This window comes from Lactuca virosa, chromosome 9 (assembly GCF_052849685.1).
Source record: "Lactuca virosa cultivar CGN04683 chromosome 9, Lactuca_virosa_CGN04683_v6, whole genome shotgun sequence".
NCBI classification, from domain to species: domain Eukaryota; kingdom Viridiplantae; phylum Streptophyta; class Magnoliopsida; order Asterales; family Asteraceae; genus Lactuca; species Lactuca virosa.
The window spans coordinates 24394307-24412015 of record NC_136434.1 but is presented as its reverse complement, the minus strand read 5'-3'; the positions used below and the strand labels follow the sequence as shown (position 1 = coordinate 24412015).

At 33.3% G+C, this 17709-nt stretch overlaps 2 protein-coding genes across 2 annotated transcripts; one reads left to right on the top strand and one right to left on the bottom strand.

The window, feature by feature from the left end:
- Window positions 1-2983: 2983 nt before the first annotated feature.
- LOC145135973 (cytochrome b561 and DOMON domain-containing protein At3g25290-like) lies at window positions 2984-4607 on the top strand. The gene is made up of 3 exons (XM_079070187.1): window positions 2984-3678; window positions 3831-4085; window positions 4175-4607. The coding sequence occupies exons 1-3, from the start codon at window positions 3052-3054 to the stop codon at window positions 4481-4483; spliced, it is 1191 nt and encodes a 396-aa protein (XP_078926313.1). The 5' UTR covers window positions 2984-3051; the 3' UTR covers window positions 4484-4607.
- Window positions 4608-7650: 3043 nt separating this feature from the next.
- On the bottom strand, window positions 7651-8594 carry LOC145135941 (auxin-induced in root cultures protein 12-like). Its single transcript, XM_079070156.1, has one exon. It carries the CDS (start codon window positions 8516-8518, stop codon window positions 7811-7813), a length of 708 nt encoding a protein of 235 aa, XP_078926282.1. The 5' UTR covers window positions 8519-8594; the 3' UTR covers window positions 7651-7810.
- Window positions 8595-17709: the final 9115 nt, after the last annotated feature.

The following is a 17709-nucleotide window of genomic DNA, read 5'->3' as shown; positions in this document are numbered from 1 at the left end:
CGGTCGAAGACGATGATGTCTATTTTTGATTCAAAATGCTTTGTATAATGTTTTTATGCTTATGATTTATTATAATTTTATCTTTTTCATAATTTCCAAAATAATAAAATAATCATATAGTTTCGGTTTTTAGAATAGCGGTTTAATACAAATTGGTTCCAATTTGATCTCAATTGGTTTTTATAGGTACGGATTATATTGCTTTATATCCGATAGGTTTTTGTCCGAACCGATTTTTTTCTAACCCAAGCCAAACAGGTTTCTTGATAAATCCGGTTTAGTGAACTTCTAAATTAATATTGGGTAAGGAAAATGACTCAAAGAGGTAATTATGTTTCAAAATCGTTCAAAAAACACCATCCAAGTTTGGTATGTTCAAAAAACACCATCCAAGTAAACTTTTTGTACAAAAAACACCAACAAACTATATGTTTTGTTCAAATATTACCCACCGGTAACTGGTTCTTACTGGTTAAATGATAACTTGGCTTAACTATTATGACATGGCATAATAATGATTGACAAAACAATAAATGATATATTCCTCCTTTAAAAACCGATTTAGGGTTTCTTCATGAACGAATGACTTATTATTCTCCTATAATTGCTCGTCTTCTTCTAAAGTGATGATCTCGAACTCAAGTCCAAAACCTTAATTCTTAACTTAAGGAAAAAATGGCTCCTTTACCCCTGCCTCAATGGACCTCCCTCCCCCTAAGGCCCAAATCCATAAAAAGCTCAAAAAGGCATCCAAGCCCAGCTACAAGGCATCTAAGGCCTAATTTGACCTTAGGGGGAGGGAGGCCCATTGAGGCAGAGGTAAAGGAGCCCTTTTTGCCTTAAGTTAAGAGTTAGGGTTTTGGACTTGAGTTCGAGATCATCACTTTAGAAGAAGAAGAGCAATCATAGGAGAAGAAGAAGTCATTCGTTCATGAAGAAACCCTAAATCGGTTTTTAAAGGAGGAATATATCATTTATTGTTTTGTCAATCATTATTATGACATGTCATAATAGTTAAGCCAAGTTATCATTTAACCTGTAAGAACCAATTATTGGTGGGTAATATTTGAACAAAACATATAGTTTGTTGGTGTTTTTTGTACAAAAAGTTTACTTGGATGGTGTTTTTTGAACATACCAAACTTGGATGGTGTTTTTTGAACGATTTTGAAACATAGTTACCTCTTTGAGTCATTTCCTATTGCTTTTTTTCCTTTACTTATTTTTTACCGGTAATTGCCGGTTACCAAATGTCAAATTTGAACAAAGAATGTACTTCGTTGGTGTTTTTTGTACAAATGCTTTACTTGGATGGTGTTTTTTAGACATATCAAACTTGAATGATATTTTTTGAACGATTTTGAAACATACTTACCATATAAGTCATTTTCCCTATTGGGTATTGTATTGTCTGTATCATGTTGTATATTTTCGGCCCATTATAGACCGTTTTTTCTTATAAACTTCAACCATAAAGGCTAAATCTAAATCCATTAAATCTGGCCCATGATACTGCTATCAGGACTCTATCCACTTATATGTTAATCTGTTAATACGGAATTAAAATTTATCTTTCACTCTAAATTACATTACATTAATTTATAAAAGAATCTTTGATTCAAGTATACGAGGGGACTTGATATCTCTAAATTTTATATATAAGTGAGTTTAAAGAAAATGCTAAATGAAAAATAACTATTAATTAAATGTGCAATCAACCAAAATATTTGCCTTTGCCCTAACAATATGATGTGTCTTCATTTCTTGAGACTGAAGTTCAAAGTAGATTATAGTATATTAGTTTACTGTTCTAAAAAAAAATTAAATGTGCAACCAGTGAGAGTTTGCTTAAGGAGCCTGTCACATGACTCGTGAGTCATTAACAAACGTTAATAACCTTCCAAGTAAATAACCTTCAAACACACAACAATATAACTTTCACGTTTGTTAATTTATCCACAGAACATGGTCCTATGATATACCATATTGGTCGAAAATTATGAAAGGGAACCAACGAACTTTTGAGAGTTTATAACTTTTAGCTTTTAACAAAAAAAAATTATTATTCAAACAAAAAGTTTTATCTCGGAGTACGATCGTTTATCTTTTAGTTTAAAAAAAAACAACTCAAAATCTAAAAGTTATTTAATGTAGCATTTAAAAAAAGTTATTGAGATTTTTATTCAATTTTCATAATTGCCCTTAAAATATATGTATATACTTATCACTTTTAAACAATTGTCTTTTATATAATTTATATATTTCAAAAGTTTCCAACTATTTTTGTCAAACATTCATATAACAAATAATAAAAGTTTCCGTTTCTAGTTATCAATTAGTTTTACCAAACATTTGTATCGGTTTGAATAACTTATTTATTGCTGCTTTAAATATTCACAATATAAACAATCACTAACGTAGACCACGTTGTATTAATCAATCCATGAGTTGGAAACTTCTTGTCCTTTCTATTGATGTCAAAAACCGTGGCACAAGAAAAAAAAAATCAGGTTATAAATGGGAAATCCAAGAATTATGCACTATGTTTTTTGTCCATTTATGTAACTAAAATCATAGTATTAATGTATTATTTATTCTAATATATACAATATACAACTAAAAAAACATATGATATATTGATTTATTTACAATGATAAAAACTAAAAACATTCAACACCGTGGCGTTGCCGATATATGGCATAATATTAACAGGGTAGCCACCATTCACATAAGGTCCGACAAAAGAATGCCGGCATCTAAATGGACGTTGGAATGTTGGATGCTTATATCATAATTATCACTAATTATAAGATTAGGAATTTTAATCCTACTAATAGGTGGTTAATTACAGGTAATTAGTGCTATAATTAGTAACCTTAGGCTTAATCGTTAAACATCACACCCATAACCCCTTTTCACGTTTTCTGTTTCCAAATTACGTTACATTTAGTGTGATAATCATATCCAATAACCTGCTGCCACGTTAGTCTCTTCCCCGAGTCATTTAAACAGAAACTCAGCTTTCACAACCAGAGCTCCGACTCTCCTCCAATGGCGTCCTCCTCAGTCTTCTTTTTTCTTCTTACAGTCATCTCGCTCTTACTGATGCATTCGCACGCGCAATCCACATGCGCCACACAGAAATTCACTAACAACAAGCGGTATGACCGATGTAGCGACTTACCCCAACTGGGTTCTTACCTCCATTGGTTCCTCGACACTGCGAAGGATTCTGTGTCTATCGTCTTCATCGCGCAACCGGCTACACCCGACGGATGGATCTCCTGGGCTATTAATCCCACCGGCGACGGGATGGCCGGATCACAGTCTTTGATCGCTTATAAAGCATCCAATGGGTCCGTTCTAGTGAATACATATAACATAAGTTCGTATGGTTCTATTGTTGAAGGGAAGTTGGCTTTTGATGTAACGGATATGAGAGGAGAGTATTCGGAATCGGATGGAATGATGAGGATCTTTGCGACGGTCGAATTGCCGGAAAAAGGGCAAACCACGATTAACCAGGTTTGGCAAGTCGGGGGCTCGGTTAAGGCGGGTGGGTTTCCGGCGAGGCATGCTTTTCTAGCTCCGAATTTGGGTTCTAGAGGGAGTCTGAATTTGTTAAGTGGAGAGATTGCAGGAGGAGGAAATGGCAATTCGAAAACAAAGAAGAGAAATGTAAGTTTTTTTGATAGATTTATGATCCTTTATTTGAATTCGTAAGAACATGATCTTCCATCACTATGCTTTCATTCTTTATTTCTATCAACACAACTTATTTAGTAATGAAGAATGTATATAAGTGGGCTGAATTGTTTTCTTTTGTTCAGATTCATGGGATACTGAATGCAGTGGGTTGGGGGATTCTTTTTCCGGTGGGGGTAATCATCGCTAGATACCTCAGAATTTTCCCGGCGGCAGATCCGACATGGTTTTATCTCCATGGGTTCTGCCAAGTTTCTGCTTACGCCATCGGAGTTGCCGGGTGGGGGACTGGACTGAAGCTCGGAAGTGAATCAAAGGGTGTCAAATACTCCAGTCACCGGATTATTGGAATTGCTCTGTTCTGTCTTGCAACACTTCAGGTATGCCTGTATGTCAAACATGGATTTAAAGTTGAAGATCAGATTGGGTTCTTTTCTAAACAGTTAGTGTGTATGTTTGATTTATGTAGGTTTGTGCATTGTTCTTGAGGCCAAAAAAGGAGCACAAAATTAGATTTTACTGGAATATTTACCACCATGGAACAGGGTATGCGGTGGTTGTTCTTGGTATCTTGAATGTGTTCAAGGGTCTTCAAATATTGTCACCTGCAAGTAAATGGAGATCAGCCTATATAATTATAGTCTCTATTTTGGGTGTTATTGCTTTGGTTTTAGAAGTACTTACTTGGATTCTTGTATTAAAAAGGAAAAGGAAGTCTGTGAAGACCACCAAACCCTATGATAATGGGGATGCTAAGCAATTGCCATTGGCACCATGATTCAAACACCCTTTTGTTCTATTAACGTTTTTGGGTTCATTGATTATTTTCTCCTGTTTCATGTGCTCATTATATTGTACATTATTTTCTGGTTGGTTGTTATAAGTATTTATGTTTTGGGATCTTTTTTTTTTCTCATTTATAGATAAAGGACTCTCTTAATTCTTCTTATATGTTTCGCATCACTTATGTTTGACAATTGAACCTATGAACAATGTGAATCAGTATTCTTTTTTTCCCATAAATCTTTGTTGACCCTTTTTGGCCTTTGATCAAATCTAGTGATGGTAATTGACAAACTTTTTTATGAAGACTAAATTACCGAATTGATGCTTCAAGTTATGTTCTTCAATGTTTCCTTGCTCCAATATTCAAACCACCTGAAAACCATCCAACAAGTATGCAAATCAAAATGTTCCACCAATTCACGTAAAATTCTCAAAATATGTAAAATACATAATATTAAAATCATAAATGTGATTTAAATGCATGAAATGGATGTCCTAAAAGAAGCATAAATGCATCTAACATGCTCCTCCCGTTGGGGACTGGCAAGCCGATCAAAACAGTAAGATTCGGACCCGTGAAGTGGTTTTTTGTACGCTTAAACAGGGTTTTGTATTCTTTTTCAAGAAATATGATGTAAATGCATGTAAAATACCATTTGTCAACCTTTTTATTGGTCTCTATCAATAAAAAATTGTTAATTCTTCTAATATATTTCAAATAACTTATGTTGACAATTGAACCTATGAAGAATATGAATCTAGTATTCTTTTTATCACACAAATCTTTGTTGGCATTTTTTGGTCTTTGAACAAATCCGTTGGTACCCATTTGATTGGAAACTTCGATAATGGAAGCATGTGGTGTGTCATGATGATGGTTTGATGACTGCACCGTATGAACATGGTATGTGACCTCATACATCCATCATCCATGCCTCATATAATCAACTTGTTTCATAAAGTTATGCCATGTGCAATTTCATACTATATCATTAAGACTTAAAGCATTTCCAACACATAAATTAACCTTAGCAATCATTTGTCTCAATCGTCATCTAATTTAGAAAGCAACTTTTCGATTCGACATCAGGAGATACAACAAGTCAGATCAAGACATGGAAAAGGATTTTCATGGTGTGTACAATGTGGACACAATTGTGGTATTTTTTTTCATGGATTATATAAAATGGACAATTTTGGCTAGATGTCGATGCAATATCGAGGTGTGGCTATAGAATTTAGTAGCATTTCAGTCTTATCTTTAATCTTTTTTTATGAATTCATATGCAGACAATATATAAGTTGTGGTCCTAATGCTTTTTTTTTTGAACAATTATACTTTGTTTTACAATTTACCTTTATGAGTTTCGATGAAAGTTTACTTTAGATGCTGTGAATGACTAGCATTTTTTAAATGGCCTTATGTACTATAAAAATCAAATAAGGTAAATATATTTATGGTTTTTGCAATCAACTTAATGGAAAAAATTGTTTTTAATACGGCATAAAATTGACCCCACAATCAACATATATAAACTAGGGTCCTATTGTTTGTTAATTGTAAGAACGACTCTTGAGTAATAACAAATAACCCATAAACCAAGATTTGAGGGCTTTGAGTTTGCGATTTTTAATGAATAACATAGAGTTCTTTGAGATTAAAATAATATTTTTGACATGAATCAAGGGATATACAAGAAAATATGCATTACTTCAAATATATAGATAGTTGGAGAACAATGAGGGGCACGAATTGCATCTTTAGAAAAGTTAAAACAGGACCATTGGAATGTGCTTGTGCATACGAAACGCACCTAGTAGAAGGTGGAATAACTTTTTCCATAGATACTTCCCTCTCAAATAGTATTTCATTCTGCCGTTCCAAAAAAAAAAACATTCAAAATTTTAAATAATTATCTAAAAGGTTTATGTTACATAAACAATCAATACTTCAATTATTGTCTTAAAGGCAATCGTGTAAAACTGTTATTGGATTTTATGATTATAACATTTCAAAAAAAAAATTCTTATAACAATTAAATTTAAAATATAACTTATCTCTTGCCTTTGCCACAAAAATTAAAAATTGAGAATATAATTTATTAAACTATAACAAACAACAAACAAGTTTTAACATTTTGATTAATAGTCCACCAAATAGTTATTATCTTTCACCATGATATAGTTATGAAAAGATTGAAGAAAATGCGATCTATTCTAATTTTGCAAAAAGGAATTATCCTTTTCAATGGAATCTTTTTAGAACCGCTAAACATCTTTATATTAATTTCTGATACTATCAGACTATAAGTTATTTCGTAATTTTCGATACTATTAGACTATAAGGTTGTGGGTAACTGTCGGTATGCAGACGTGGCGGGTGTTGCCGGCAGCAAGCACCGCCCCCTGATCGTAATTTTTTTTGCCAGCAGCGATTTTCAACGGTGAGTTCTCACCGCCCATTAAAACACATTAACTTCTATCCAAAATTATTTACCAAATCTATACCACTTCTCATTACTCCAAGGTATTTTTAGATTAGCTCACAGTACAATAAGCCTACACACATTAGTTTGGCATGTGTGACTTTTACCCGGCAAATTCATGTGTATTTTTATTAATGTACATTATACAACTCTTCAAACATGATATGTTTATTTCAAAAAAAATTATCACGAATAAGTTTCAATCACCTTATCAAAAATTTATTCTCAATCAATGAGCATTTACAACTCTTCAAGCATGTTACGTTTTTTATAATTAAATGTAATATTTTTTTAATTTAATGAAATATTATGTTATTTTAATTAATATTTATGTTTTTAATTTGGATAGCAAATATTATATCATTTTAAAATCAGAAAAAAAAAAATTTTGGTAGACAAAAATATCACATTATCACCACACCCTATGTTACACCAAATTTTCGTAGGCAACCGTTTAGCCTAAGTCTTTTCGTTTTCGGTAGTATATAATCCTTTCTCAAAATTGAACTCTATAGTTATCCATAAAAGGTTATTCATGATATAATATAATAACATTATTTTACAAAATTGAATTCTCCCCATGCAAGAAGGTGTTTTTGCATAAACTCGTAAATTAAGAAGACGTTTAATATTATAGTATAAAAAATCTAAAACAATTAGAAGATTAACAAAATGAGAAACAATTTCGTATTTTCTTCTCAATACTTATATATAGAACGATATTGGAACTTTGGAAGGAAGTGATTTTTTCCAATTTCTTATGAATTACAAAAATAAGACGTAATAAACCTAAAATATTAAATACCACGTTCAAGTTTTATATTTTCCTATACTTAGAAAAATCCAAATAAACATGAAAAAAAGATAGGAATCACGTAAATTCCGGTGATACCGGAAGACGAACTAGTGCTCGGAGCAACGGCGGGACTACCGGCGGTGGTACCATTACTTTGTGCCTTCCCTTCCAGTTGCAGCTTACCCATTGCCTTCATATTCGCCGGCAAAAACCCATGTTTCACCGGAACTCCGTCTTTAACCGAACCCCCAACCTGCCACACATGGTTCACTTCCGACATCTTCTCCGGCAACTTCACTGTCGCGAAAATCTTCATTACTCCATCAGAATGTTCCGCCCTAGACTCCAGAACCTCGAACGAGATCTTCCCTTCAACGATGGAGGCGTACGTGGTAATGTTGTAGGTCTTCACGACCATTGAGCTGCTGGAGTTCTTGAAGGCAATGAGCGCTTGACTCCCTATCATGCCGGTCCCGGTGGGGTTGATTGCCCATGCGATCCAGCCGTTCGGTGTCGCCGGAGGTGCGATGAATGCGACGGAGAGGGAGGAGTTTTGTGGGGTGTAAGTCCAATGGAGGGTAGAATTCAGGGTGGGTAGATCGGTGCAATTTGAATAGATTTTCTTGTTTGTGAACTTCTCCGATGCGCAATTGAATGAATGAACTGGGTACGATTGTAAAAACAGAGATGTTAATGTGAGAAGGATGAAGAAGAAGAACGGCGGCGAATGGCTGATCAACGCCATGTTAGTGGATGCTAAAAAGAGTTGATGATGGTGGGATTTGAAGTAGACTTTGAGTTGAGGGATATATAGTGAAGGAATTGTGTGATTTCAACTTCTTTTCAGCCTATCGTGGGATACGATATCCTATTCCGCGATCCAAGGATTTAAATTCTTGATTTTAAATCTTATCCGTCCATTTGAAGATTATCCAATAGTAATTTAATGTTAAAATTAGGGGTAAATCCGTAAATTAAATAAACATATGCATATAAATGTTATTTTATATACATATATACTTTAAAATCAACATTTTGAAATCTTTACTGTCATAATCACACAATTTTCATAACTGGGTATTAAAACATATGTTTAGAAAATAAAATTATATTAGGTGACTTTCGTACACGATTTTCATATACTCAAAATGGATGTATTACTTTTTTTTGGTAGTAAATACATAAGTTAGTATAGAGACATCTTATATTAAAATACATACTCTGTCGTTATTGAAGAATAAAATTAAAATATTTACGAAAGTTTTAACAAAAATTGATGTTACTAAAAGTTACAGAAAAGAATATACGTGTGACATTCTAATTTTTCATTACGCTTTATAAAGGAACATGAACAAGGTTAATGACACATTTATATAATGGAAATATATGTTTTTATCAATTTATAAAATAAAGAGCTTCTTAATGATATATAGAACAATGTTGAAATGTTTTTGTCAATTAATTTTACAAAGTTGATCACTTATAAATTTATGGATGCATAAATATAGCAATTTCTAGTAACAAAATGGTACATAACTACATAAATTGGTAAGTTAATAAATTTTATGATTTTGATTATTTCAAACTTATGTTGTTTTATACATCTGAATTGATAAAACTGTAAATTTGGTCCTTGTGATTTGCAAAAACCTTTGGATGGGGTCCAAAAAGTTTCTAGGTCCAAAATCAAGGTTTTTCATTGTTTTTTGTCCAAAAAAACTTGAAAAGTCGATTTTACCCTTTTTCATTCATTTTTTCTATTTTCTTTATTTATTTTGGTATTTAAATAATTAAAAATAGAAAATAAAATAAACCCCACAACCCCCCACCCTCTCTCTCTCTCACATAGACACACACACAAATAGATATTTTCTCAATGGGTTTATTTTATTTTCTATTTGTAATTATTTAAATACCAAAATAAATAAAGAAAAAAGAAAAAAGAAATGAAAAAGGGTAAAATCGACTTTTCAAGTTTTTTTGGACCAAAAACAATGAAAAACTTTGATTTTGGACCTGCAGTGCAAGCTGGAAACTTTTTGGACCCCATCCAAAAAAATTTGCAAACCACAAGGACCAAATTTGTAGTTTTGTCCATATGAATTATATGTATTCTAAATAAAAACATTTAATTTTGTTAAAGGGAGAGTACCTAATATAAATAATTAGTCGAGACGTGTGCTAAAAAAAATATTTTAATTTGACCTGTATTTATTGTTGTTGTTATATGAATGATCAAATGGGGCTTTTAGTACTACATTAGTATCATTTATATTTTATATTATTACAATTCCTTTGACTCTATGAAAAATGGGTGAAGAAAATTGGGACGAGGAAAAAGAAAAAGGTACTACACATTGACTTTCATGTGAAGCCATATGCACGTTGAATATCGAGTTCATGGCATTTATGCACTTTGATTAATATGTTGCCAATAGAAGAATAAGGGGGAGTGTACCTAATATTAAAACAAATTAGGCTAGACGTGTGTTATAGGAGTATTTAAGTTAACTTTATTTATTGTTATTACACAAATGGGAGTTTTAACGATAATTAGTAATAGTCATGTTATTAAAATTCCAATTTCATTGAGTACATAAAAAATGGACGAAGAAAATTGAGACGTTGAAAAAAGAACACATTGAGTTTAATGTAAAACAATATGTATGCACCCTGAATTATGAGCTCATCGTTCATGGCATGTATTGTATCATGAACTTGTTATTAATTTGCTGGCAATGAAGTAATAATAATATTTAAGATTTTCGATTACTTATACAAAAGAAAAAATTAAAGGTAAAATAAATTTATGAGTGGCTAAACCCCAAAATATTCAGAATATAAGAAGGATATTAAAATATAAGAAAAGGATATTCACAAATTATGGACTTAAACCCCAAAATATCTTTTCTGTTTCGTATATGATTTTTCTTTAAAATCGTTTAGACTTCCACGAGTATCAACACAACTTCGATAGGACAAGGTTTGAAGAGCTCGTACGCGGAAGGTCTTTCGCTCTCTCTTATTCGATCGAATCCTCGGTTAATTGATAAAGTTAAATTCGAGAATATAATAAAGAATTGAATCATAGAGTTAAGATCTCTCCGAAAGGGAGAAGAGAACAAATGAAGATCGAGTGACTTATAAGAAATAAGCGAAACTCAATTCCTTTGATAAAATGAGATAGATTTATTGCCAGAGGTGGAGACGGATAGGCAACTAAACTTTCAAGTTGTGACAGGAACCGGAAGTAACAAAAAGACAACATCCCAAGTTAACTGGGCCTACAACGTGCTATAATAGCCAAATAAGGTACCATGTAAGAAGAAGGGATGGTCTAAAAAATGATCAATAAGAATGAAAAAAAATAATTTGAAATAACCCACTTTTGACGAATTAGAAAAAATTATCATAAAGTCTTAAATGACGTTTTTCGGAGTACCCTATTTTGTATCGGACTATTAGAAAATCGTTGATACATGACATTAAGTAATCCAAAATATTATTTTTTGAAGAAAATATATATTCCGGATTGACTCCTCATACATTTCAGACACTCCTACATTAAGGATTTGTATTTCAAACATGAACTCAGTGGTTTATTTTCTCTTTATATTTGATTTAGAGTTTACTATCAGTCTCTATCATAATGCACCATTTTGTTATTGAAAAATAAGTTTGTATAGTTTTTTAGAGTACATGGTTTTAGTGGAGGACAAAAAAAAAATCTACTGTGTTATGTATTATGTGATGCCATATTACACATGTTATGATATGAATTTAACCTATGATATCAACTTTTATGAATCGGTTAACTTGGTGGCTTCCTAATCAAGGCTACATGCTAATCAAATTCGTTTTCATTTCCAAAATAATGGATCGGATTTTGGTATACAAATAATGATGACAATGATGCCTATTATTATAACGTTCCGATTTTCAACCCAAATTTCTCATTTTTATTTATTAAAATATATTAGAGTATTATTACATTGTGCGGAAACATGTTGTGAATGCACATGTGTACAACCGAGCCTTGCCCTTCTTACGAATCATTTGAAGTTTCTAAAAAATATTTATATTCAACTGGTTAAGCACGAAGATTAGTGAGTTTTCCAAAATATCATATATCGTAATACATATACGTGCATACAAACAATGACTGTAACATCCCCCTCTGGCATGTATCACAATATTGCCCGCTTTGGGCTTCCGGTGCGAAAACTTCCCAGGGGGTCACCCATCCCTGGATTGTTCTCGCCCGAATACGCTTAACTGCAGAGTTCTTATGGGATCTGCTGCCCTCACGACTTTAAAACGCGTTGTGACAAGGAAGGTATACACACCCCTTATGAGGAAATGTTTTGTTCTCCTTCCAAGCCGATGTAGGATCAGGTGCAACCCACCTTCACCCCCCATTATAGGGTTCGACGTCCCCGTCGAACACATCGACCCGTGCCTTAGCTCTGATACCATTTCAAGGGTTTTAAAATTAGAACATTATGTCATATTCATAACCTATTTCAAGTTGACAAACTATTAGTGATTATTTATAATTATCAATATAAATAATTTTATTAAGTCGATATACAAAACAGAGTTTTTATGACAGAAATATTTGCATGTCATAAACTGTCCATCATAAAACTTTCAGAAATACAAGTGATAAGGTGTATGTCATAAAGCTGTAAAACGCATGTCATAAAGCTGCAGTCATAACTTTACACAAGAAAACATTATTTGCATTATTCCATAATGGGAGTCAAAACTCGCGTAAATTTCGTTAAGGCTCTTGTGAGATTTTTCCTTCGTCGTACCTACCTAGCATACATTGTAAGGTCATGTAGTTATAACCAGAGTCTCCAGGAGAGCGGGGTAATTATGTATAGATCTATACGGGGTTGACACCCTACACCTGTGATGTTCGCTACAACTAGACAGACCAGTCCAAGGTGACAAATATCTTTTATAGTAGTTGACGCCTGAAGAACGTCAGGACAGGCGTTCTCGTCATATTAATATGGTTGTAACGACTCACATGGAGTATGGATCTATTAACATTGGAATTACGAGGAATATACACTGCATTAGTTTTATAAAATACAAAACTAAGTTTTGTATATTTTGTAAACTGATTTCATAACTTCGGTCTTAGGGTTTTAAGACCACAACATATACAGAAAATATAGGATTTTCTGGGAACACTTTCTTTTTTTTGGAAAGGGAACTTCCCTAACGAGGGTTTCCGGGCCAGCTTTCGCGTACCGACTAATCCCCCGCTGCAAACATGAGGTTTTGCCTCATGCCCTGGAGTCACTGCAGGCGAACCTCCATGGCCACAAGGGCTGAGTGGTGCCAGGATTTGAACATGGGTCAATAGGTTATCCACCATATCTTCCACATGCCTTACCAAGTCACCACAACCCAAGTGGTTGGAACACTTTCTTTTCAGAAACAAACAAAGGAAAACCAAAGAACATGCATGCAATTATACATGATTTTGGAACGAGTCACAAACTACTTTTATAAGAAAATATTGGATTTTCTGAAGTTTTACAACTGACTATGAACGAAGATATTACAAAGCTTTCTTACAAATATGTTTATGAACTCACCAACTTTTTAGTTGACGCTTTTCAAAACGACTTGTATTGTCACACCCCTGAACCAGACGGCGGAAACGTCGGGGGGCTTGGTGTGACTTTCAACATTATAGTATCATTACAGAGTATATAATTGAAACATAACATCATCATCATCACACATGTAATATAACAACATTCATTGTTTACATCGAGTATTGTATTTGAATATTACATGCCAAAATAGTCAGAGTATGATGAAACAAAATATAACAAAGTATCCATTAGTTTGTTTCGTTCATCCTGCTTCAACGGTTTCCTGAGAATACAAGTTAATTTAAAAATGTCAACATAAAAATGTTGGTGAGTTCATAAGCATGTTTGTGAAAATGATTTGTATAACTTTGAAACCACCAGAAAATCCTATATTTTCTGCAAACTGTTTAGTATGTTTGTGTCAGATCTTGTATTAATGCATGTATGTTATTGTTTATTTGACTAAAAGGGTAAAGAGAATGTAGAGAGAATGTGAAGAGCATGTAAAAAGAATGTTCCCAGACAACCTGATGTTGTTTGTAAAAGAGAAAGCTGCCATACCAACCCCCGAGGTTGAGTACCAGTACGAGTATGTTTCCGAGTAATCCAAAAGAAAAGAGAATGGTCTTCCGTAAACTTCATAACGTTAATTCCTCTAAGTGAGCCGTCATAACCATACTAAATAAAGACAATTTCGCCTGTCTTGGCGTTGTTGGATGCCGGTTTTGATTATAAGGTTTTCGTCACCCTAGACTGAGTTAGTCTAACTGTAGCGAACAGCTCAGGTGTGGGGTGTCACCCCCGTATAGATCTATACACAAATCCCCGCTCTCCCTCCAAGAGACTCTGGTTATAACTACATGCTACGATCGAACACTTAATAGGTGTCAACCAATAAAACTCACTAGATCCTTAATCGAATTTACGCGAAGAAAGGTATAATCTCATTCCAGACCCAATGAACCATGTAAGTGAACCACTAAGGCATCGCTAAACATGTAAATCATTTCAAGGCCCAATTGGAATGAGATTATATAACATGGGCCCGAAATATATATGAAATGACAACTAAGGCCCATTTCACATGTAAGGTATTTACAGGACCAAATAGCACACAAATAGTATCCAAGGTCCGTCGCACATGTTAATGGGTCAATGAGGCACAATAAACATATAAATAGTATACATGACCTATCACACATAAAAATGGGCCACTAAGGCCCAATAACCTAGAAAATGATCAAATTAATCCGTTTGTTAGTTTATCGTTGGTTTTGGTTCAAGTATTCACTAAACTAGCATAAAAGCCCACTTTTTGTAAAAATGACGTTCTTGGCCCAATAAGCCAAAAATTTACAATTAAGGCCCAATTTTTGTAAGAATAACACTTTAGTCTCCATTTTGTTCAAAACTTGTGTTGATGACTAGTTTGTGGTAAAAATAACATTTTAAACCCATTTTGTCAAAAATATCATTTTTGGCTTGATTTTTGTGAAAATACACATTTTTCTGGTTTTGGGCTTTTCCGACCTAGTTGTTGGAAAATTTGTAGAAAAATCATCGTAAGTCTAACTTTGGATCCGTAAATTCTGGAAGTTTGGAAATTTTGTCTACTTTGTTCACAATTTTTCTCATAATTTTTAATGGCTTCTAACAAGTGTGAAATTGCTCACCTTCACAGGCTGGTCCGAAATTATTTCAAATCTGATAGACAGTTTTGTAAAATTCGCCAAAAATTGTAGAAAAATCGTATGAAAACGTGAGAGTAGTCATTTTAAAGGTAGAAACCTGAACTTTTTGCATGTAAAACAGTTTTGAAAAATATTATCATTTAGGTGGTCAAAACAGTTCGATATTGGACCAAAACTTTCCTGTGAAAGGCTGATTTTTGAGTTTAGTTTATAGATCTTGGAACAGAACACTCATTTTTACTATTTTAAGTGTATAAATCCCAGATCTACTAGTTTAAATGTATTATATGTGATAACACATACTTTTCTCAAGGTTTTCATGTAGATCCAAGTGATAAACTTAATATTCTTAACATACTTTTAGATTTATGAAGTAAATAACACATAACCACCAAATAAATCATGAAAAACACACATATTCATGCATACACACATAGATCTACACAACACAACTTGTATTCTCCCCCAAAAAAAAGTAAGAACCGAAAACAAGGGGGTATGAACTCACCTTGAGGTTTTCAAGATGTAGATGAAGAAGAAGATGAAACTTTGAATCTAGCTTGAGTTCTTGGAGAGATCTCGAAATGGTGGTTGCTTTAAGATCCATATTTACGAAAATGAGGGAGTAAGTGAAAGATATTTAACACAAACTTGAAACATGATTTTAACATAGAACTTACCAAGAAGCTTAGAATCCGGTTTTTGATGATGATGAACTCGAGATCTTTGGAGAAGAAGAGAGGATGTTCTTGAGAGTAATGTGTGTGTGGAAATGAAAATGTGAGATGTATTTGTGTGTGTTTGGCCGAATGAGAGAGAGGGAGGAAGAATATATTGACTTCTTGTGACCTAGAAGTATGATGGATATTTAGTACAAGTTTAGATACATGTTGGACACTAACACCTTGCCTAGATGTATGTAGTGTAATAGCCTTGATATTTGTTGTATATAAATGAGCTGTCACTTGTATTATCCTCATATTATCTCTTTTTTTTATGGGCTAACTGAGTTTGGAGAGGTATTCGGCCCAAGGTTGGCCCAAGAGATAAATTCTGATTTTTGGTTGGCCCAAAAAGGATTTTCGGCCCATCAAAGTTTAACAAATGGGTTTTTGGTTTCAAAGGGCCCAACATTATTAATTATCGGCCCAATAAGGTCCATGAGAAAGATGTGGGTCATTCTAGGCCCACTAAAGCCCAATAAACCTATAACTTAATGAATGTGGGTTCAATTAGGGCCCAACTGAAGACTCTTAGCTTAAAAGAATTAAGTTAAGGGTTTATTGGCCCATTAGGACCAATAAATGATTCCTAGCCCAATAGGGGTTTGAGTTGGGAATTTAGGGTTTCAACCCATAGTTGAGTATATGAGAGGTGTTGAATTAGGTTTTGGACTTCACTCAGGAGTTTTGATTCAAATGGTTGATGTTGAATGAGCATAGAGTATGATATTCGCTTAGAGTACAAGTTATTATACTAGTTGAATGGTTATATGAGAGTGGAATTTCCTAGCAAAATGCTAGTTGTGACATGTATTCTCAGGGTTCTAGCACACAGGTACTCAACCTTTCTTGAGGGTCCGCGTCGTCATTTCATGTTATTTACTTTTCAGTTATTTGTATTCGACTTTCGAACAATTGTGTTTGTAAACAATGTAATACTCTAAATCTAAATGTATGAATGTTTGTGTTGCTATGTTTCATTATTATTCAATTGTTATGATACTGTACATGAAGTCACTCTATCCGCCCCCAGACGTTTCTGCCGTTCAGGTTTGGGGGTGTGACAATGGCTCCCGTACTTTTGTCGTTTCTCCATCAACCCTAAGTATATCTATGTGGGTCTATAGGCTCTCGTACTTTGGTCGTTCCACCAACAACCCTAACTAAATTTATGCGGGTCTATAGGCTCCCGTACTTTGGTCGTTCCACCATCAACCCTAACTAAATCTATGTGAATAAGCCAAATTGCCAAGAAAAAGTTCTCGTGAAACAGGTGGCAGCAACAGGTAAAGAGATGATCACATGAACAAAAAGAAATTTATATTTTTTCCCCTCCTGTCGTAATTGATGTGTTACACAATTAAAAAAAATGTCTTTTTACATTAATTTAATGGGCTAAGTCGTTCTTAATTAATGGGCTAACTTATTGCATTTCTATTTTAAATGTGATATGATGTTTAAAGTTGGATCAAAAAGCAATTTCGTAGTTGTAATATATATATATATATATATATATATATATATATATATATATATATATATATATATATATATATATATATATATAGAGAGAGAGAGAGAGAGAGAGAAAGAGAGAGAGTTAGGTTCAGGTATTTAAAGTAATTCTTTTGTTATTGTATACACCAATCAAATTTTAGATAAATCAAATCATTTAATAAATAATATAAGGGTATTATAGTAATCTTATTATTAGTTAATTATGGTAAAATAGATATATAATTGGATATTAGCTGTATTCCTAGTAATCGCAAGAAGCACATATATATTTATAACATTCAATCGGCATCAAGATTCAAAACCCTAAATTGAAGTCATTATCGCTCCTGATCCACCGTCTGATCCTAAATTGAACATTTAGTCGATTATCAAGATGTAAATCAAAGT